The sequence below is a fragment of the Sceloporus occidentalis genome, unplaced genomic scaffold, assembly GCF_023333645.1.
Source record: "Sceloporus occidentalis isolate IW3139 unplaced genomic scaffold, rSceOcc1.0.p SCAF_32, whole genome shotgun sequence".
NCBI lineage: Eukaryota > Metazoa > Chordata > Lepidosauria > Squamata > Phrynosomatidae > Sceloporus > Sceloporus occidentalis.
Window position 1 is genome coordinate 976,030 of NW_028317012.1, and position 22,474 is coordinate 998,503.

The window sequence follows — 22,474 nt, forward strand, 5'->3', positions numbered from 1 at the left end:
CACAAAGCACAAATGTTACTATCATACTTTTTGTGGTTTTGGAACCTATAACTCATTTGAACTAGACTTGCGGACTATGGCCATTTCTGCAGTTAATATTGACCTCTAATTTCACTGCTGAGATGAAAAATATTTTCATGTCAGCAGTGAAACAACTCATGGTTTATGATTGAATTTTTTTTTTTTTTTTAAAGTGTCAAAATAAAATGTTTACCGGTATATCATTTTTTGTGACTCCCAGGGGTGGGGGGGGGTGGGGGGGGGGCAGTAAAAAGTTAAGTTAAGGCTTAAGTGAAAAGGAAAAACATTTCTAACAATTATCCCACATTAATGTTTTCAGTAATATATTACAAAACAAAATTCGATTGTGTCTCCCTTTATTTGTGCAAACTTTGCAATGTTAATGAAAACCTACTCAGATCTCATTCATGGCTGCCATCGTTTAGATGAACGGACCTGCGCAGTAAATGCTAGGAAATATACACGTCATACCAGCCTGATCGGTACTGGTTCCGGGCCCAGATCAATATGGTTATCTGGGTGAAGCACATGCACACATTCACCCAGACTGCGTGTTCTATAATAGAACAGAGGCAAAGATTTCCAACCTCATTTATAATAAGTGTCAGATTTATTCTCTCCAGAAACCTCACACATTTGATCTTTTTAACTCTTCGTTTCTGTTTGCTTTCATTATCACTTGATGTAGGTAACATGGACGACATGTTCACAAAAGGGATTTTTAGAAGTCACCGTTTATTCCCACACGGTTTCTTGATTTTTCCTTTTTTTCTTTCTATGTGTTTCATTCTTCCTTTCGATTCCTCTAGTCTTTTGTGTGACCCCCATGCTACCCAATGTATCTACCATAAAACATCCAACATTTTAATTGTCCCCATAGTCTGAATACTTCTCTTTTCCTACATTTTTGGTCTATAAACATTACTTATTGGACTTCCAGTATGAGTTGTACCAAAAAACATTACAAAATAAATATGTCTATTTCCCATGAATTTGTATACATTATAAAGACAGGCGACATTCCAGCTTGTAAAATTCCTGGACCTCTTCAGATGTAAGATTAGTTCCATTGAGCCTAAAATAATGAAACGTAAATTCCGTCACCATCATGTTACCACACACTTGTTCCATAAATTAAATGCAAAGTATCACAACACATTCAACATAAACGCAAGTATACATTACAGACACGATTTCATCTTGCCCCTGTTTGCAGTATTTCTATATACCTTAGCAAACATGCAAAGTCTACAGGGGATAACATCCTGTACAGTTATAAGGGGTAGGTCTCATACAAGGTAATGTCTACAGTAATAAAGTTCTGTGGTCAAAATGCAAGGAGAACTGGCATCTTTTGCCCTTGGGAGCAGGTAAAGGTGAGTGGCCCCTTTGCCCCTTTTCAGTAACTTACTAAACTAGCACACTAACTTACACACACTCACTATAACACCCACACATGGGCTTACACTAGAACATATTACACCTCACAAATCACTCTTTACCCCGGAGCCTCTATATCTTCTTGCATAGCGTGCAAGCAACAGACCTTTTACACTTTTGAAGTCATGTTATGTGACCCCACTGCATTCCCTCTTCCAAGAAGGGGCTGGTCAGACCAGGCCTCTAAAGAATTTTTGCCCAGCCCTAGGAGCCAAATGCCCCTGTGAGGGTTGAGTGTAACCCGACAGCAGGTTTAACAATGCATTTTTTCTAAATATTTACCAGATGGATGTAATCGTACTGTTGTGCTGCAGAGCTTCAGCTAAAGCAGAGACTCCTTGTATGCCAATGCAGTTTTTAGACAACCTATAGGTGTAAAGAATGGAAGAGTCACATTTTCTTACATCGGGTCAGATGTAATCAGATATAATTTTGGATACAATTTTGCTGCCAGGATATTGAGTAATGTGCAGTTTCAGTTATTTGTATATTTAGAACATCTTCAAACTTACAAACGGATAAAAAAAGGAAAAGGCCAGTTCTGCTGGAAATGTATAAAGACAGAATTGCAGCGTTCCCAAAAGCCTGGATAGCCTTTCAGCCACAAAAAATGAGAAACCTTCTAAGCTTTACACAATACGAGTGCGTACTTTGGAATGATAAATAAAATGTAATAGAAGCCATAGTATAGACATTGTAAACGTAATACTTACTTTAAAACCTTCAACGTTCTATTTTTCTTTAATGCTTCTGCAAATAGGATGACATCCTGATCTTGGACATTATTTTCTTCAAGACTGTAAGGAAGATATTAATTGCTGTGATTCAGACAATACCATCCAAGCGAAGACTGCTACATAGTAATGATTAGCACATTTAAAGGAACCATAGGCTGGCTTATATAGTCTAATTTTGTTATATACACTGGTTTCTGCTGGGTCAAAAGATACGGACAGTATGGTAATACAACATTAATGACCAGAAATATGCTACTGAATTAATTCATTTTCTATATATTAGGAATTAAAGCCCTGATCTGGTACATTAAACTGCAGAGTAATGCAAACATTGTACACAGCTAGATTTTCTGGTTCATACTGGTGATTTCCTTTTAGTGCCAACCAAGTCCTTCACCAGTTTCCTTTCTCGTATACATTAAATAGCGAGCTACACTTTGCCGTGCAATCAAAACTCAAAGCTCACAATTATTGATGGGTCTTGGCCTTAAAAAGAAATTACCTCTTGGTTAGATTTTTTTTTTATATTGTTATATCATTCAGTGGCGTCGGCAGGGGGACCAGAGCCCCCCCCTACAGCATGCTGTGCCCCCCATGTGCCCCCTCAATTTTTTGTTTATTTTATTTTTTGTTGAGGCGCGGAGCCTCAGGGCGGGCTGGGCATTTAAGTGGCCGATTCGGCCACGCCAGGGCCGTCTTTAATGCCTGCAGCATCCGTGGTGGGCCGGCCGAACTGGCTGGCACACCGAGATGCCATAGCAGCCGATGTGGCTGTGAGTCCTTAAGCGGCGGTAAGACACGCTGGCCGCTTTAAAATCATTAAGCGGCCAGCGTGCCTGCACAGTGCCGCACAGTGTCCTGTTCCGTGCTACTCCGCCCCCTTGAGCGGCACGTCACATTGTCAATGTGATGGGCCGCTCAAGGGGGCGGGGTCACAAGGAACAGTTCCTCGTGACAGGTAGAAGAGCACGTTGGAGGACAGCAGCAGTGAAGGATGGCAGCAAAAACGTAAGTATTAAAAAAAAAAATTAAAAAGGGGTAATAGGAGGAAGGGGAGCCATATTTGAAGGGGGGGCTGCATTGGGACAACAATTAAATACAAAATGAGGGTGGCTAGGGGTATAAGGACACAACAGGGTGGTTGGGGCACCACATAAATCAATACACAAAGGTGGGGGGTGGGTGGCTGGGTTCAATATACATGGGTCAGTCAATGCAAAGGGGGGCATCAATACACAAGGGAGGGGGGCTGGCTGGGGACATCACATAAATCAATACACAAGGGTGTTGGGGCATAATGCACAAAGGGGGCTGGCTGGGGGCACAAATCCACATGGGGCAATACCCAAGTGTGTGGGGGGGGAATACATTAAAACCAAAGGGGGGCTGGCTGGGGCATCAATACACAAGGGGGAAAAACAAACAGCAAACCAGTGTGGAAAGCATTTTGGACGTGGGTGTCAGTGTGGCAGAGCCTGTCCTGGTGTGTGTGTGTTTGGGGGTAGGTGTGGCAGAGCCTATCCTGGTGTGCCTGTTTGGGTGCCGGTGTTGCAGAGCCTTTACTGGTGTAAGGGCAGGCTGTTTGGGGACAAAATTGGCTCACACTGGGCTGTTTGGGGACAAAGTTGGCTCACTCTTTTTATATTTCAAATATAAATCATATTTCAATCACTTCAAAGAGATAAGTACATATGATGTAGTTAAAAATGCACGTCTAACGCATAATATATATATTTATATATATTATATGTACTGTTTTATGATTGGCCCCCCTACTTTGGTCCCTGCCCCCCCATGTGCCCCCCCCTAAATATGAAAGCAGGAGACGCCACTGATATAATTGCCGTGTACCTTAACTGTTCAGAGCTGTGCTATAGGCTAACCATGTATAAGATAGAACACAAAATGCTGATGGTAATAGTACACTAGACTTCACATAGCTCTAATAGCAGCCTGGTCTCAATACCCACCAAAGCTCTTCTAAAGCGGTGTTCTCCTGCAGCATGGCAGCTAAAGCTTGTGCTCCCCGGCTCCCAATGTTGTTTGCCACCAAACTAAATGTGGGGGGGGGGGGGGAAGCTTGGTTAATGTAATACAATTCCTCTATGGTTATTTCACTACAGATTATTCCGAACTTGCGAAATCAAAAAGCAATGACTAAAATCTAACACAGATAACCATGTCTGGTACGTGACCGCTTCCGACAAATTATTTTACAGACTGAGATGCTCAGTTGCAAATGGATGTGAGCTGTATAAGAACTAGGATAATCCGGATTGTGAGATTTGAATATCTCAGTAAGTCGTTGCTTCTACAAAAGATAGATATATATATATATATTTTATTTTTTTTTTTTTTTTTAAATTGAAGCATGCTGGGGGAGGCATACAGATGCAGATCTTGGGGTGCTGCATAAATGACCAACATCTACATACAAAGCCGTGGATCATGACACATACTGCAAAAAAAAAAAAATCTTAAACATTTCCTTTTCTCTTACATCTAGGCCATCTAGTGCTAGTCACATGCGTGTCATTTATCAGTCACTGGTCTCAAAGTTCCAGATCTGATTTAAATTCCCAGTTAGACCCCGCTTACATCTGCCAGTATATGTATGTCACCATAAAACAAGCCTTCACACCTCTCACCGGGATAGGACATGGAGACTCCCCATAATCAGCAAAGAACAAAGCGCAAGAAGTAGGGAGGTCTCTGTGGAGGCATAGAATTGAAAATGAAAACTCACTGTTGGATATACACTAAGCTTTTCCAGCTACACCTTAACACGCCAGGAGTATTTCCATTGCCTTACCTTTGGGTTGAGCCTCCCTGCTAAATTGCCATTTGATGAAATACCGATACACAATAAATGAAGCAATTCTAATTGTTACGAGTTTGGATTTTTTATTTGCCTCTTTAGAGACCTGCCTACTTACCACGCTTTATTAATAGTCTGGGAAGCTGTTTCAACATACTTGTAATTGTTTCAAATGGTCTGCCGTACCTGAGCCAGATCAAACTCTTGTTGTTACGTAAAGCGACTGCTATTGCCTCAGCTCCAATATCTCCCACTCTATTGCCCCAGAACCTGAAAGTAAAGTTACTCAGACACCATGCATGTTATTCTCAACTTCTATACAGTCGTATTGGATACTGTTGCCATTTACTTACCCCAAAAATTGGATAGATTTGTTTTCTCTTAAACCTTCTGCCAATACCACAGCACCAGCCTCTGTGATAAAGTTATTGCCCAACCTAAACAACAAATATACATAAATATGATAAGGGGATTATTTTTTCTCTCCAAAATGTTACCGCCATTTAAATTATTTTCCTGTATATTGAATGCTACATATATACAAAGGTAAGCTTTCTGATATTAGTTTAGGAAACCGATTAGGTGGAGTAAGAAGACATACAGACCCTGGACACGTCACTGATGAATTTGGTTTGTCACGGCACAATAAGTCACCAGACGCACCTTAAACTCAAGTGTAGGACACTTATGGCAACCAAAACATGGAGACATCCCTGCTCTCAACAAGCCACAGTGTTGTGCCTTTAGCCTGCACTGGCTTTTTCTGATTTTGTAAGGTTTCTTCTAAGCTATAACTTAAAGAGCACCATGGTAAACGGAAATGGGAGGAAAAAAAAACAGCCAAACATGGTAGGTGACAGCTTTTCCATAAATACTGGTAACCATTTAGTCATTAAGTCAACATTGTCAAGCGAAGCCACAAAGCTCGGCCAAACTATGAAATTTACGGAATTAACCACAAAAACTATCATATGTCCTGTTTTAAGAAATAGAAGCACAGCAGACATACAATAATGGAGGTAGTAGGATTCTTAGAGATTTTTTTGTCAATGATTTTTACTTAATGGAAATACGCATGCCTGATGTAATAGGGTTCGTTATGTTGGGGTTTTGCAATTAAAACATCCAAAGACAATTAAGCGTAAAGCTTTATTTACCGTAACGCCAAAAAGTTTTGCTTGTGTTTTAACAAATTTGCAAAAGATCCTGCACATTCATCGGTCAGCTTGTTGTTGAATAATCTAGAATCACAAATGCAAGACAAAAAAACATGGTCAAGGAATGGTCACAGCTGTGGACTGGTCTAGTACGACTCTTTCCTAAATGTAGAGTCATTGGAGAGATACTATGTCACAGAAAGTATTGTACTCTCTAGTAGACTCTGCATTTGTACTAATTGCAGAATCTACCAAAATTCTGTTAATTTACAATTTGTATGAACCGGGAGTGAATGTTAGCAATTTTTTTTTTTTTTTTTTCCGGCTGAAATGAATGGGCAGGGAACAAGTTTTATCTGAATCATTTTTTACCCATTTTTGATCTAGTGTGTACAGACTTTTCAAAAATGCCTCTTCAGTTTCTATGACAACAACCTATAAATGGTCTATTTTGTGGCACAGGACACTAGTTCTTTTCAAAATTTTGCCCAGAACACTTATTTGTTGGTACTCACTAGTACTAGAAGGCAGCTCTTGGATGCCCCATTAAGCCAGAAGACTAGGTAAAACAGCATATTCAATATATAAAACTCTCAAAGCATGCCAAGTAGATCTCCGCCCTGAAATATTTTCTGGATTTCCTGTTATAAAATGTGGAATGTTTTTTTTTTGTTTTGTTTTTTTTTTTAAATGCCGATGACTAATGGCACCATAGTGTGATGTTACCCCAAGGCAGGCTCGCATATTTCAGTACAGGAGGCAATGTGAGACAAATGACCTGGTAACACACCCTCAGTTGTCAAGTTTGAATTCTGATCTGCTTTGTTCAACACTTGCTAACAACCATTAAAGGTGCAACTATAACGCAATGGGTCCCAGTATGAAAGTTGCCTTGTGTCCACCCGACTTTAAAAACATGTCCCACAGTGCCACTTTTGCCCCAACAGCCTGCCTATGTCATCTTTGCCCCCCAAAATGTGCCCACCCCTTTAAATCCACTCCGTGCATGCCATGGGCAGGCAGCTGGCATCTCTGGTGCTCACAGACTTGCTTTTACAGTATTGTGGTTGGCCAAAATTGGCCCAATGAGAGCAGAGCTGAAATGTGCCAGCGGCAGGCCCATGGCATGCATAGAGTAGATTTAAGGGGGGCAAATAGGGTTACCCAGAGCGATTAGCCCTGGCACTATAGTTTTTATGACACTGGTGCAGTTTCAGATGCTCTAAAATGTCATAGGGTTGTATCCCAATGCTTATGTAAAGAGATTTAGTGTTTTTTGTTTTTTTTAGCACAATGTTAGACTTCCTTGTTTCATTTTCACTGCTTTCAGGGGTTTTGGTCTATGATACTCAGACGTGTCTTACTGAACTCTCGCGGTCCAGCTCTGCCACATACAAAACAGGGCTTGTTGCATTATATATGTGCACATAAAGGAACAAAAAAGATAGCAAATTGTAATTTCAATTTAAACATGTTTTTCATTATGAAAGACCTTTCAGTTCCTTTTTTTAGATGGAGAACGAACATAAGCTTATTATAGGTGTCCTACATGAGCAAATTAGTAAATTATTCAGTAACATTTTTATTAAAGCAGACTACTTACGCAATTTTTTGGAAGTTTGGCCAACGCGTTGCTTGGTCTAGAAGTTTGCAAATTCCTTTATCTGAAATATTATTGTCTCTTAAGCTAAGCACAAAAATACACATTATGTTAAGTGACAGAAATTCATTAGCTGACCACATAATTAAAATGAAAATGCTTAATATCCATATGTCTTACAATGGTAATGTCTTTGTAAGAGGCAGGATGATAAATGACTACGTAAGGGAATAGTCATAACTAACACAATGAAAGGGGTTCCAGGTAAAGTTGCCCTCTAGGTTTTCAGCACATCGTGAAAAGGAACGAGCAAGTACCTAATAGGGTGTTTATTCTTAGACAGGTATATACGGCATTCAGGTTGGTGTGTGATTAAGCACTGCATACAACCAAAGTTACTTAAAATGATAAAGGGCCAACCTCAGCGAGCTTCTGTAAGACAAGTTAGTCCTCCTAACAACTTTACATCAGTTAAATTTTGCATATGTCACCTTACCAACATAACTATTAAAGGGCTAAACCCGGGTGAGCTTCACTTTGAACATGGGCCAGATTGGCCCTGCATACGGCATTTAAAAACTTGACAACTTGATGGCTTGTTATCCAATGCACAGGACAATTCTAGCAGGAGACGCGCTTAAGGCTTAGCACTACACAACGCATGGTTTAGTTGGTGAGAAAATATTTCATCTCTGTTTACAGGTTAATGAACAAATACCATAGTCAATGACGTGATTCTTAGCTGGTCTGTGGCTATTAGCAGCTAGCCTGTACCAATGTATCATTTATACATGTTGCAAACAAGCATCTTTGCCATCTTAATTCAAAAGTGGATTATAAACACCACATCTCTCAACAGCACAGGCATGGATAGCAAACACCCCACAGCTACCGGTAAAACATCCATATCATTCCTGTGAATCTGAATACGATATCATTTGGTGCTATATTAGGCTCCAAAACGACAGTTGAATGCTGAAAACGGACATCAGACAAATTAGTAATAGCTACACAAGGTTTTGTAAATCCGCATTATTTTTTTTTTTAAAGACCATATCAAGAGTAACCTGTGCATCTGATTTATCAAGAAAACTAGGTGGCACGGTTCTCACAAACGTACTTACTACAAAGCCTTGCAGATGTGAAGACAAGGGAGAAGCTGATCAATTCCAGTGTCACCAACGGAATTGTGGTCAAGCTGAATTCCACTTGGGCTCTTTAAATGTTTCAGAACGTACGCAAGTGCCGTGCATTCAGCAGGACCTATCCCACAAAATGTCATCTTCAAGTGGTCCACCTCAAGGTCTACAACTGCTTTTCTAGACAAGTCAGTGTTCTGCATTTCATAAATACACTTTACAAGCCAGACAAACTGCGGCATGGCATGCATGGTTTTAGCCTCCCCCTTTACAGCCGGGGGAATTGACTTAAAGTGTTTATGGATAGCTTTAGACAAACACTTTGTGATGACTGTGAGCTTTCTAGACAGGTTCTGGGGCTGCCAGGATTTAGTAATTAATTCGTAAAGCTTTTGAGAAAACAGTCCAGCTACGAAGTTGGCAGTGATCTGAAGATTTTGAATGTCCATTTCCTTAATTGAGATTGTGTTATCCTCCTGTGCACATAGGTGCCGAAACCTTTCTGCCAACGTGCTGCTTTTTGGAGTCCAGTTAAATACAGATTTTATGAAACGCGTATTCACGTCATCACTCACCGCAATATATAATGCCGCAAAGAAGCACTGGAATGTGGTATGGATGAATTCATAGTGCTGGGACGAAAATGTATTGTCCAGAGAAACCTTTTTGGAAAGGATAAGGAATCCCAAGGATATGTCTTGTTCGTTGACCTCTGCATCAACAATTTGTTGATGGGAAAACACAAATAATCCATGACAAAGGCCAGTCAAAGCTAATTTTCCCAAGTGCCTAATTGAGTTTATTCTCTGTTCTAGAAGGTTGTCTACAAACTTTTGTCCTGGTGCAGCATGCTGAAGAAAATGTTTTAGAGTTAGAAAATACATATCAGTCATAGTCTGTGGGGAATTAAATGAATTCAGGAAAAGCTCCTTATGGCATGTTGAAACAATCCAACTGAAGACTGGGATATGGCATAAGCCAAGCAGAGAAGAATTGGCTTTCACCAAACTAACAATTCTCCTCGAGATTTCTGGGTCATCGTGATGTTTCTTCATAAACAACTCTATGCCGGCCTCAGAAAATCCCTTAAGGTGTACTTCTTTCCTGACATATTTCTTAAACACAGCTGTGACTGCGTAGGGTCGGCTGGTCACCATTTTAATAGAATCCTTCATTAGATTTCCTTGGAGTAAGTTGAACACAAGGGTGCCTATACTTGTAGGATTAGTAGGAGAACAATGCTTGTGATCATCCATGAAGGCAAACTTAAATTCATCAAATCCATCAAAGGTGAATAGAACTCGACTTGGACTGGACAATATGCAACCAAATATATCTTCCTTTGATTGATCTGGCCAACAACAGTGGTCGAACAAGAGCGTTTGTAAGGAAACCATATCTGAGATGCAACAGAGTTGTCGACAACTAAATGGAAAGATGTAGCAGAAATTGTGGAATGCCTGTCCTTCAGCCCACAGGCGATGGATTTGATGGAGCAATGTTGTTTTGCCACTGCCTGTGTCTCCAAGTAAAAGGACCGTGTCAGCATTTTTATTAATTAGTCCATCGGCATTAAAAATATCAAGCAGACTTAAAGGGTTTTGGGGGCTCTGAACAAAATCAGTTTTGGTGGCGCTCTTGCACAACTCCAGAACATTCTCCGTATAAATACTCTCCAGGCACATATTTGCCCCTCCATCATACGTACTGAGATATTGAGACTGAGCTGCTATGACAGACTTCATTTTTTTCTGATATCCTAGATCAACTATTAAGCGAAAAGTGGCTTGATGAGTTAAGGCATGGACATTAATTTCATTTGATCATACAGCATCATCAATATTTGCACCAAAAACCTGTAAACCCAAATGTGTTCTCTGCAAATACAAATTACAGGTATACATCTATAGAGACAGAAATAAAGCTTTGCAATATGTGAAAGAAGCTAAAATCTCATTTTTTTTATGAGCAAAAAAAAGACAATATCCCAAAACAGAAAATGGACATAGCTATTGAAAAAATAGCTAATGTGGGATTCTGACAGCATGTGCTCTGCCATCATTAGACATTTTTATACTTTTTTTGTTTAGTCAGTATAATTATATTTGGTGATATGGTCTTTAATGTTGACCTGTTACCACAAACAAGCCCCGGAGGGAAAGAATGGGCCGGCAGTTCCAGCAGGGATACAGGAGGATATGCCCATATTAATTTGGTTATTAATTTGGTTATACGTTTGCTTTAATTTTGACGATAAATATTTATATACTGTGTCAAAATGTGTTTGGCTAATAATGGTTGAAACTTTGTAAAACATTAATAAAGGTTGCGTGACGCGGTGCTGTAGTTATTTGCAGTCCGCACCGTGGACAAATAAAATCCATATCTGACGATTAATAAAGTCTTGAAATATAGTGTCTCTTGTCCTCATTTGTGAGAGGGACCGAAAACTTCATTCATAAAAATTACCTGAAATACAGTATGTTATATGTGCACATGTACCTATACATATTTGGAGAAAAAGTTGCCAGCACAAAACACTAAACACGTGTCCTACAGAAATAAGTTAGTTATGTTTTAACACGCGTGGTTTTCTGGTTGAAATGTAGCTGCATTGATTTACTGCTTTTCTCACTTAGACAAACACCAAAGCCAGTTCAAATGAAGAATACCTTTCATAAAATGTATAGGAGAGAAACTCCGGTTTCTAAAAGCTGTAACAAGGACATGGAATTAAGCAAAACTTGTTCCAGACTGTTTTATCTGGTGAAAGGATATACTTTTTCACATATTTCACACTGTTGGGCTCCAGAACCAATAAAATTTTTAATCTCAGCCTCTTCCTCCGATTTACATAGAAACAGTCTAAGGCAAATAGATAACATGTTTGGAACATTCGTATAAAGTCAATTTGACTCCTATATACACAAATAGTTTGCATCACATGGGAAGGAAATTTCACGTTACCTGTTAATATCATATGGTGAAATAAGTCACAATTCAGTAAGAAAACTTCTACTTACCATGAGACAGTTGAGTCATTCCATGTTGTAAGTGCTGTATAAAACTTATTAGGCATCTTGCTGATTCATTTCCCTTTCCCCACAGAAGATCAAGGAGTCTTCTTGCCTTTGAGGAACTTGGGTGTTACTTGGGTGTATCATACCAATGTTTAATATAAATGATTGAAATATTTTTACAAATAATGCAGACACATACATAGACACACACCCTTGACTTGGTAAATACATTATATGGAATCTTAATTTCCCCAATTAATTTCAAGTTGGGGGGTCTCAATTTATAAGCTATGGTTGGGGGGGCTTGACATTAATAGAAATTGAAAAGATGGCTGTTACCTTTTGCAACGGGGAGTAGATTGGCAATTGTAAGATATCAGCTTCATATTTTGACATGCAGTCTTGCGTAACAAGATGATTAAAAATCTCATCTATATGGTCATGGATTTTTCTGACAATCCGTGGACGCTCACGTTGCAGATATGACAACACTTTAGAGAGGTCCTCTGGAGTGTGTAGACAATTTCCATCCTCATGGGGTCCATTCGCCATTTCATCAAGAGCGTCTAAGAACAGTCTGCAACCATCTTCGCCTTTGCAGGTAAGAATATCTAAAAGTTCTCTGACCAGACTGGACAGGGGTTGACCTAAGATACTAACTTTCTCATATTCCTCCCAGTTAAGGACCTCCCAAGAGAGAAGATAGTCAAGCAAGCTTTCATATTTCTCTCTGGATCCTCCAAAAGCCAATATGGATACAAAATGGTCTCTTTCAGTGATAACAGACTGCAGTGCGGACATCCCACATTCTGATCAACCAAGACTCAGACAAGCGGAACTGGAAAACATCCCCTGTATTAAGAGAATATGATATTTAAACACTTCCTGAATTATGGGATGCATCATTTTGGACTAAAGGGCTATTTTTCAGCTCCATATTTATAGAATGCATCCCTCGTTGCTTTTTACCTTTGAATAAAGCCTGGTTCCTTATGCTAATTAGATTTTCAACATCAACCTAGATCTGCTCACCGAATACAGTACACTAGTTACTATTTCTATATTTTGTTGTGCAACCAGTTAATGACTTCAGCCATTCATAGTGCTATTAAAGTTATTCAAAAAACCCTGTGTGACAACTACCTTGAAAGTCCCCAAACCACATAATTTATGTCCAGTGTATTCTGGAATGTAATGGCTACTGAAGAGTCCTACACACCTGTATGTATGTATCGGTCACCTGTGGAAGTTTAAAAGTATAAAAATGTGAGTTTACCAATGAATACTAACAGCATCTACTGGCAATTTAAGGTTTGTGATATTTTCCAGCAATATAAGGGAATTCTGGCTTTAGTAAAAACAAACTATGCACACGGCATGACCCAGCCAACCTTTGGAGCAGCAGATCGGATATGGGGAGCTATCAGCATTTTCCTGTTGACAGATGGCCAGTCATGCATAACCATGTCAATGAGATTTTTTTGAAAAAGTCACCTCATTGATTGAAATGCGTTCTAAAGAGGCAGCATCGGACTTCTTGCAGGAAAACAATATGATCTCTTCATAACGAAGCATGAAATCCAGGAATGAAAAATGCAACTTCACCTGCAAATGAAGGAAGATTAATTTGGTGTACACTATGTTCTCTTGCACCTAATCACACTTTTGCCAAATGATCCCGCGCACATAACAGATGCACCATGCGTCTATTCCTGAAATTACACTGGTAGCAGATTCAACTTCATGACACTTAAATACAAAGCTACATGTATACTTTAACAGCTGCGTGGTCTCTTTGGATTTTTTTTTTTTTTTTGCAGAGTCCCCCTTGAAAATATATGGGGAGATTCTGCAGAATGTGCTTCTTACCTGGCTATTTGCTGCGCAGGATATGTGTCTGGCCAAACACATTTCCTTAAATGTATTTAAATATATTATATATATTATTATATAACAGAAATTTTAGATTATAACATTGATAGTTTTATTTATACTTTACTTTTTTGCATTCTGGTGTTGCTGCTGTGACTGCTACAGAGACCGATAAGCCTAAGCATTTTATTGGTTTTATTCATGGCATATGGAAACATTTAAATAGAAAATATACTGAAATATTTACAATATATATTTGCAATAAAAGCAGCGCTCTCAAGTGTCTTTAAACGACAGTCCCTCTTTGTATTTTGCTTAGACGTTAATAGCCTACAAAGTAACATAAAGGGCACCAACACTGGTCCTATAGAGATCACAAACTGGGTATTTAGTTAGTCTATCAATATGCAATTAGATACAATGTTTTACTTACCAATTACAGGAAAAGTAGCAGTTAGACTCCTGTCCTGTGGTAGTGTGTCTGACACCAGGAACATAAAGACTTCTGCAAGTCAGAAGCCAGATTCCACTGCTTGTGTGACAGAAGGGAGGGTATAACTTCATAGCTCCAGAGCCTCCTAGTCATCCCCAGTCTGCCCCCTTCAGGCACATGTGGGAAGTGCAGGCACCTCCCAGACAGCGACAGTAAATGCTTCTGCCAGGCTCTACTACATGGGCAACTGCAGGAAGAACATCATCACTGGGATTTCACAAGCAATTACAAGTGAAGTGTAGTTAATTAGGTGGTAAGTGACTAATGACTCAAATACACATCTATAAATATAATGGCACTATAAATAACTAAATCACCTGACTGTAGCTTTGACCCCATAGAAGAGTGTCTGCTGGTGCACATAACCATATGTACATATCTATCAAGTACCCATCAGTAGGAGATACAATGTCTCTTTTAAACTCAAATTCCAGTGTGCCTTTTTCCATCCCTGATGTCCCTCCATTCTGGAGAGATGTGTGCTGGGTATGAGTGTATCGCCCCAAAAGTCACAACAAGGGTGAACTGGCTGGTTCATAATTCAACGCAACATTATGTAACCCTGTGGTAAATTCTACTTGCACAGGGAGAGCTCCAAGAAATTCAAGGTAAGGAGGTAGGGTGAGGTGTGATGGAAGAAGTTAGAATGTTTGTGTTGTAGCGAATGTGTGCTCTATTGTGTATGTTACTAGTGGTAGGTGCAAAGGTCTGATGGGGTACTCAACTTTAACTACCCCCAGGGCCATAGATTGCCAGTTCATATAATCTGCATTTGATATGCCACCAATGTGGACTACAATGTCCCTCAACCACGGCTCGGAATGGCGCACAAGGTAAATGCTTGGTGGGTCAATGACCATTAAGGCCACATACTTACCCATTCCACAGCTGCAGTGGCAGATCAGAATCTGCAGAATGTGGCCCCTGGATGGATATGCATCATTGTAAGAGTATAAATAACCAACAAGCAGCTGTCTGTATCTAACCAACGGCCACACACACACACACCATTTGGCAGCATATATAGCCTTAAAGCTCCAGTGTCTCCTAGTCATACCCAGTCTGGTCCTGAACACTGGCATCTTGAAATCCTGCCTAGAGACATTACACAAAATGTTGGGGGGCTTGCAAGTCTGAGGAGCCTCACTTGTTTCTGTCTGTATGTATACCGTCCTCTAGGAAGCTCAGTCGAAAGAAATCCCAACCAAGAATTAGTTTAAGAACCCAACATTCGATTAAAGACTGAATGGGTTATTTGTATTATTTAACCCCATTTCATTCTACCATTGTATTGCTATTATACTCTTCCAAATTACATTGTATATAGTTTGTTCTATATTCACAGCAATGCAAGTATGTACTAACATTACTTACAAAACTTACCTCCAGGCCAACTACTACAACAGAATCAAACTACCACAGTTAAACGGGAGAAATAGATAGATTTTTTTTTATATATAGGAAACATGTCTAAAGTAAACATATGTGGCTGTCTGAATATACAAATTGTAATTGGAAACTGCTAGGGGGTCATTACAGATTGCTTGTGGCTATGCCTAGTTTATACTGTATTACACCAAGTCAATACCAACCAGTAATGTGCCAGTCTGCAGATGTACAATATTTTGTTCTCAATCTAAACCCACCTTGCCCACAAGCATAGCACATTGTGTATTATAGGGTATTTGTCAAAAATACAGCTAGCATATGTTCCGGTCATAAAGCCTCTAACTGGAACAATATTCCCTCTAGTGGTGAATAAGCAGAATGCAGGAAAAACATGGCAAAACAAGGACAGATTCGGTAATGTAATAAACTTATAATTGATTGCATAATATAGTTGTGATTAACAATTTGGCCTTTTTCCTAAAGCCTAATCTTTGGTTGCTGTAGAATATATAGTCCAAGTTATAGAATGATATTCAAGAACCTTCCTATTGCAGGGAATCTTGCCGAGGCTGGCCCTTCATAATGCATATTTATATAAGGGAGTTCAAATGCAGGGTTTTACCTCTTATTGGACTTGCTCATGCAGTTTATTGGCATTCTTACTGCTAAATAACCATGCCTGTGTCCTTACCAGGCATTATTTCCCATAGGTTTCCATCCATGTCCATGTGGTAGCCAAGAGGAGGACAGTGCTATGTTAGACCGAGTAGGTTCCTGAGCCTTTTAGTAAAAGCCCCATTCCAGCTCCTATGGACAGAGTCAAATAGCTATAGTCCTTCATTAAGTCCTACTGTAAGGGTTGTGTCTAGCCATGTTTTTTATAGTATCAACAAAAATAATTGACCCATTTCCTGTTATGATATACATGCATACAGGTAACATGTTACATGTGTGAAGCAGCAACGTGCAACTCTGAGGGACCTCAGTGATGCTACAAATCCATTACAAATAACCACTGGGGACTACTTTTGCTGTGATGTTGAATGACTGGGTTTACTGACAATTGCATATTAGATCATCAGATAACCATTGCATCTAGCCAGACAGGTAGTGTTCTAGGCATCCTGTTACACATATATTCTGACATTATTTGCAGATTGTAAGCTCAGTTGAGCAGGTCCCTCCAAATCCAAATTGTTTTAATTGTTCTGCCCTGCTTTTCCGTTGTACTGCGCAGGGAAATGTAATAAATACAAAAAGTAATTACATACAGGTAAAACAAATGGTGTATGGCATTGACTAGAGTTGCTTATGGCTGTGCCATTGCACTTTTAGAAAGTTTTACATCTCAATTAATAAAAAAGGCTTCTAACAAGGGGATTTTTACAGGCTGAGTGCAATTCTAAAATGCAACACCCACATGCAAATAAAACACATTGGCTACTTCCTCATTTTCTCAGACAAATCTGCTGCGGGAAAGAAATGCGAGAAGGCCTTGTTTGCAGTTACTCGGATGTCACAGCTGAGCTGCGAAGATATGAACAATGCAGAAATAAAAGTCTAGTCACAGGTTGGTGTAATGTTTAGTTTGGTTACTTTTTCTTCAAGAAGCCAGTGGTTTCCCCTGTAACAAAGAACAGTGTTTTGTTCATCATGAGTTTTAGGATTAGAAACAAAGAAACTGAATTTGACAGTATATAAGAACCATTCGGTCCATGTAGTCTGCCCATGTTTTACTGACTGACCTTAATCAGTCCTTGGTTATATCCTAGATAAAGAAGCCTTATGTTTAACAGTCATGTTTATATTACCTCTGTTACATCTAATGGGAGGCTAAGCCATTTATCTACCACCCTCTCAGTAAACTAAAATAAAAAAATAAAAAAAACTTTACATTTAAGCCCTTCAGTTTCATATATAGTCCCTGTACTTTGTTAAATGGCCTTGAGTATTTGTGTTTCAATCACATCTCTCTTCTTTCCTCCAAGCTGTACATAAAATCCCCTAGTTTTATGATTTTTCTGCAAACCCTTTACAATTCTAGTAACCCTCCTCTTAACTCCCTCCAATATCCTTTTGGAGATGATCTCTAGAACTGTAGTCAATACTCTATGGAAGGTTGGACCAGAGATCTGTAAAGTGGCAGCAGCCCCCCCCCCCCCCCAAACCCAATATCACAGAAGATGTTACTAAAAACGTGTCTACACTACATCAGTTTATGTAGATACTTTTGTTTACTTAGGGGCTGAAAGTCACATCCAATTTCTTATTTTATCCCTTTGGCGGGCTGGAGACCTAAAAGTTAGAACAATGTGCACAGAAACATGAGTGCTTATACATTTAAATAATTAAAAACAGTCTGAAATCGCCTAAATGTTCTTGGCTACATATGAAATAGCAATAGATCACAAAGCTTTGTCTACTAAACATCGGTTATTGGACCACAAAAAAAACATTTGCCAGATAAGCCAGATGAGCAGTTTGGACCTGTTCATTTTCATGGGACTCTATGCCAGTATATTTAATTCTCACCTACTACAAAAGTAGGTATTCAGTCCACACTTCCATATCATTTATAATTTTGTTTTAATTTTAAAACCAAACATCTCTTTGCAGGCTTACCTAACGGCATTTTCTAGACCACTCAGCATGTTGAGGAGAAAACTATTTCAGGGCAAATGCACATAAACCCCTAAGAGATTAACATTTACATACATTTAAATTACATTTAATCATTTAAACGGATATGTCATACTAATAGCAATCTTACCTAAGTAAACTTAATAAGTCATGTTTCAGTGATAACTCTTCCCATTTTTTCTACTTATAGTCTACATGCAGAATGTTAGGTTAGATATTTAGTAATGTGGAATACATTCTGTACTTAACATTAGATACATTTTAACACCTGATATTCTATTTTATGCCGTGTTCATAATAGGTTAGGTCACCTTGGTCTTTGATTGCATTAACTTGTTACTGTATATTTTTTGGTCATCAAAAGCATGGAAATTGATGAAACCAGAAGCCTTTTTGATGCAAGTCAAACAATGGCAAGCTATTCAGTGACACAGGCAGAGCATTCTGAGACGATTAACTCTGATACCACCTTGGAGCAGACATCTTCAGAATCCTGTGATACCACTGAAGAATCGTCAGAGGCGCAGAAGATACAAGGTATCATGCTCTACTCAGAAGTATACTTGATAACCATTTCATTCCTTTGATTTGTAGTCTGATCATTTCTCAGTGAGACATCCTATAATCTGGGGAAAAAATATATTTGATAATTTTACTTGAAACATATATGCAAGGTTCTTAACGGTAAGAGTAAAACTATTGAGTTTCATGACAAAGAAGGCAATCTTCAGCTTTAAAGCAGTAGTGTTCAGCATTGGAAGAGGAAATCATATTGCAGTGGTCAACCCAAGAAGCATGAACATTGTGGGACAAGAATGTTAGAGACTATTCAGGATAAGTATAAACAGGTTAATGCTCCATTTGGAGGTGAGCCTCTATGAAGGTGGCCTATACCGTGTTCTAGTTTGTTTCCTTGCCCATCTTGGGCTTTCCTTTCCCAAGTAATGCACATGCAAGTAAACTACAATGAGGTAAATTGTAAGTAAATAGCTATTTTAAAGTTCCATCACTAATTGTTTAAGTCTGGGAGTTTTAGTGCTTCATCTGAGAGAGAACACAAACAGCAGTTATGCAATAGCCATCGCCCTCACTATATGATAGACTTTATGTATCATTAGGGCTTGATCATTCTTAGGACTGGCACCATGCTTGGAGACTAGGCTAATTTTGTTTTGTTTTGTCTTTCATGTAAGCCAGCTGTATAACTAACCATTAAACATTGTTGTGTCCATGTCCTGACATGAACAGTTTATGAATATTTGACTTCTTAACCAGTAGAAACCAATGACATCAAAGCAAGCTTACGTACAGAATTTTAGTTGAAAAAGGTACAGGGTGGGGGATTATGCATTAGCCTTAATGCATTCCAAAATAAAAACTGTGTGGCTTTATTACCACTGCAGATTCCCTGTGTCACCACTACCTCATGACCACAAGAGAGCTTCAGTTATACTGGTTGAAGGAAAAACATAAGAGTAAACCAGTAAAACTTCTCTTTGAAATCCCATCCACACGCATAGCTGAGGATTTCCTATCAAAGTTCGTGGTAAGTCCGCTCAATCATATAAGCAAATGGCCAACAGCCTGCAAGACTAGTTTGTATGAAAGGATACTTTGTATAAAAACAGTAATGATATAACGAAGTGCTGCAGCTGCACAAGATAGCAGACATAACTAGGTAGAAAAAGATCTTTATTCATAAAAAAGCCATTGGCTATTGATCTAAAAATGTATGCAAAAATAGAGGTAAATGATTTAGAAAGTTGAACTGGCTTTTTTCCATAAACTAGAGCTCTTAGTTTCCGAAGCAAGTGTAATTCTACTAAAAAACAGGGACAAATATACATGTTGTGTAAAACTCAGTTTAGTTGGCAAAAGGATAATGGGGGTTAGTTTACTTACAGCAGAGGGTCTATATTGGATTCCACACCAAAAGGATTTTCACCAAAAAAAAAAAAAAAAAAAAAAAAAGCAAAACAAAAATAGGGACAATTTAGCAGTCACATACTTCTATATGATGGCCGAGCAGTCTCTAATGTTATGCAGTGTACCTTTCTCAAGTGTATTTGGGGGGGGGTTCTGCAGATTTACCCCTTTTATAGGGATATTCAAAATTACTTTCAAAATGTCTCTCCTTAGGTGAAAACTTAATTTGGAAAAAATATACATTATGAATTAGGAGCCCTTCAAATATTACTTGAAACTATTTGGAGTAGGCAGATGAAAAATTCAACCCACATCTTTCTAGATACAAACGCATTTGAGCAGGGCCATTGTCACCTTCTGGGTCCAGATTTTTATGTGCAGCTCTACTTATGTCCTGTTTATTTTATGTGGTGTTGTCCTATATAAACCTAACAATAAATAGTAATATTGACAATTTTACTACAATTTATAAAGGCACAGTACAGAAGCCTCTACAAACTTTTGGTGCATAGTCCTCTCCCCAGGTCTTAGAGCCATCAAGCTTTCTTGGTGCAGATGATTACCCAAAGCTGAAACGGTCATCTTTTGCCAATGACTTTGGTGATTTACTACTACAGAAGTAAAGGTCTTAATCATACGATTGCCTTGTTATTGTGCACTCGGCTTTTCAAGACTGGACCATTTTAATCAGACTGAAAAATGTTCAAATACGTAACAAATTTGTAAATATTTAACTCACAAAAGAGTGAAAAGAAAAATGTATTAAAAGGGAAAGTTTGTACAGTTACATAACTAAATTGCTTTATAAAAAATTCAAATCTACAGAATGGTGTGTTCTCCCTTTCGTGCATTACACATTAAATCATGTTTTCAGAAAATCTGATAAACACTTGCGGAATTTTATATCTCAAAAAGCAAAGGTTGTTATTTTTTGATATAAGTAGGGAATTGAGCAAATCATTTGTTATTTTACCATTTTCAGTTATTTTCCATTTTGCCATCAGCCTGGGTCACCAAGAGAATGCCTTTAACAATTTTTGTTTCAGATGTACCAAATTGTCATCATTAAGACAGGCAGTTTTGATGAAAACAAAGTCTTTATTGAGAGGAGGTACTCTGACTTTGAGAAGCTTCACCGGAACTTGTTGAAAGACTTCAAAGAAGAGATAGAAGATGTTTTGTTTCCAAAGAAAATTTTGAAGGGGAACCTCACCGAAGAGCTGATCAGTAAGAGGATGCTGGCCTTTAAGGACTACCTTGCAGAGCTGTATGCCATTGAATGTGTACACAAATGCAATAAATTCATTGACTTCTTTATTAACCCAGAGATAAAAGAAGCCTATAGCTGTCTCCGAGGAGGGCAATATGGGAAAGCAATGGAACTCTTTCAGCAGGTTGTGTGCCTGCAGGAGAAGTTAACTCAGCATTGTCTTATTTTAATGGTCCCAACGCTCTGTGCACTGGTTGTGTGTTACAAAGATCTGGAAGACACAGAAAGAGCGTATGACTTGGGAATGAAGGCACTGGCACTTCTAGAAAGGCATCCAAGACACAGATATTACAACCCATTACTGGATACACTGATTTCAATGGCATATAAGCTCGGTAAGGAGTTTTCGTCTTTACAAGAACAATTGGAGAAAGGCAAGAGACAGATAGATGGAATGAAGCTAGTTACTTTAAAGGAGCTAGTCGTACAAGAGTGTGTCACATAAAAGGACACAGGGACAAATGTTTTGTTTCAATTGTCCTTCATTTTAATTTGTGGTTTTAAGGGATAAATTATTTTGTATTGACACTTGTACAGCAGTCAAAATAATTCAGGTATAGAGTGGAACAATGAATATCAATTGACCTATAGAGAGACATCAATTACAATAAGTTCATCTTTTGTCTGACCTGCAACAAAATTAAGGAAAAAATGGGCAGACTAGATAGGCTCAATGGTTCTTATCCTATGTTTACCTTACTCCGTCATAAGGTAGAGTGGTAACAGAGACCTTGTACCAGTTTCTTAGCTCCTCCAAAAGGACCACCACAGATGGATTTCATGCCATTACTGGCGGTAGGCTGCTTAATTGATTCCTGTCCCTACCTCTGTGTAAAGCAGTCTATATAATTTTCCACTCTGTAGACTTAAGAAAAAAAAAAAAGTTACACCATCTAATATATGGTGTTAATATACTCCGTCCCATTGTCAATTGTCATCCTACAAAATGCCT

General features: G+C 38.8%; 2 protein-coding genes across 2 annotated transcripts; one reads left to right on the top strand and one right to left on the bottom strand.

Moving 5' to 3' along the window:
* Positions 1 to 1,023: 1,023 nt before the first annotated feature.
* Positions 1,024 to 12,733, bottom strand: NOD2 (nucleotide binding oligomerization domain containing 2). The gene is made up of 10 exons (XM_089487277.1): positions 12,282 to 12,733; positions 11,936 to 12,051; positions 8,898 to 10,680; positions 7,777 to 7,860; positions 6,174 to 6,257; positions 5,370 to 5,453; positions 5,203 to 5,286; positions 4,169 to 4,252; positions 1,744 to 1,827; positions 1,024 to 1,096 (listed from the first exon to the last, which is right to left on the bottom strand). The coding sequence occupies exons 1-10, from the start codon at positions 12,731 to 12,733 to the stop codon at positions 1,024 to 1,026; spliced, it is 2,928 nt and encodes a 975-aa protein (XP_089343403.1).
* A 5,958-nt stretch (positions 12,734 to 18,691) lies between these two features.
* LOC149298442 (sorting nexin-20-like) lies at positions 18,692 to 21,967 on the top strand. The gene is made up of 3 exons (XM_089487278.1): positions 18,692 to 18,863; positions 19,730 to 19,872; positions 21,299 to 21,967. The coding sequence occupies exons 1-3, from the start codon at positions 18,692 to 18,694 to the stop codon at positions 21,965 to 21,967; spliced, it is 984 nt and encodes a 327-aa protein (XP_089343404.1).
* Positions 21,968 to 22,474: the final 507 nt, after the last annotated feature.

What these genes read in the sequence shown, in the direction of transcription:
- NOD2 (XM_089487277.1), bottom strand. Translation starts at nt 12,733, where the DNA reads ATGTCCGCACTGCAGTCTGTTATCACTGAAAGAGACCATTTTGTATCC. An exon ending in CCAAACTTCCAAAAAATTGC is followed by an intron (nt 6,258 to 7,776) that starts GTAAGTAGTCTG and finishes TTGTGATTCTAG; the next exon opens with ATTATTCAACAACAAGCTGA. An exon ending in AAGAGTTTGATCTGGCTCAG is followed by an intron (nt 4,253 to 5,202) that starts GTACGGCAGACC and finishes CCCCACATTTAG; the next exon opens with TTTGGTGGCAAACAACATTG.
- LOC149298442 (XM_089487278.1), top strand. Translation starts at nt 18,692, where the DNA reads ATGGAAATTGATGAAACCAGAAGCCTTTTTGATGCAAGTCAAACAATG. An exon ending in AGAGGCGCAGAAGATACAAG is followed by an intron (nt 18,864 to 19,729) that starts GTATCATGCTCT and finishes TTACCACTGCAG; the next exon opens with ATTCCCTGTGTCACCACTAC. An exon ending in ATTTCCTATCAAAGTTCGTG is followed by an intron (nt 19,873 to 21,298) that starts GTAAGTCCGCTC and finishes TTTTTGTTTCAG; the next exon opens with ATGTACCAAATTGTCATCAT.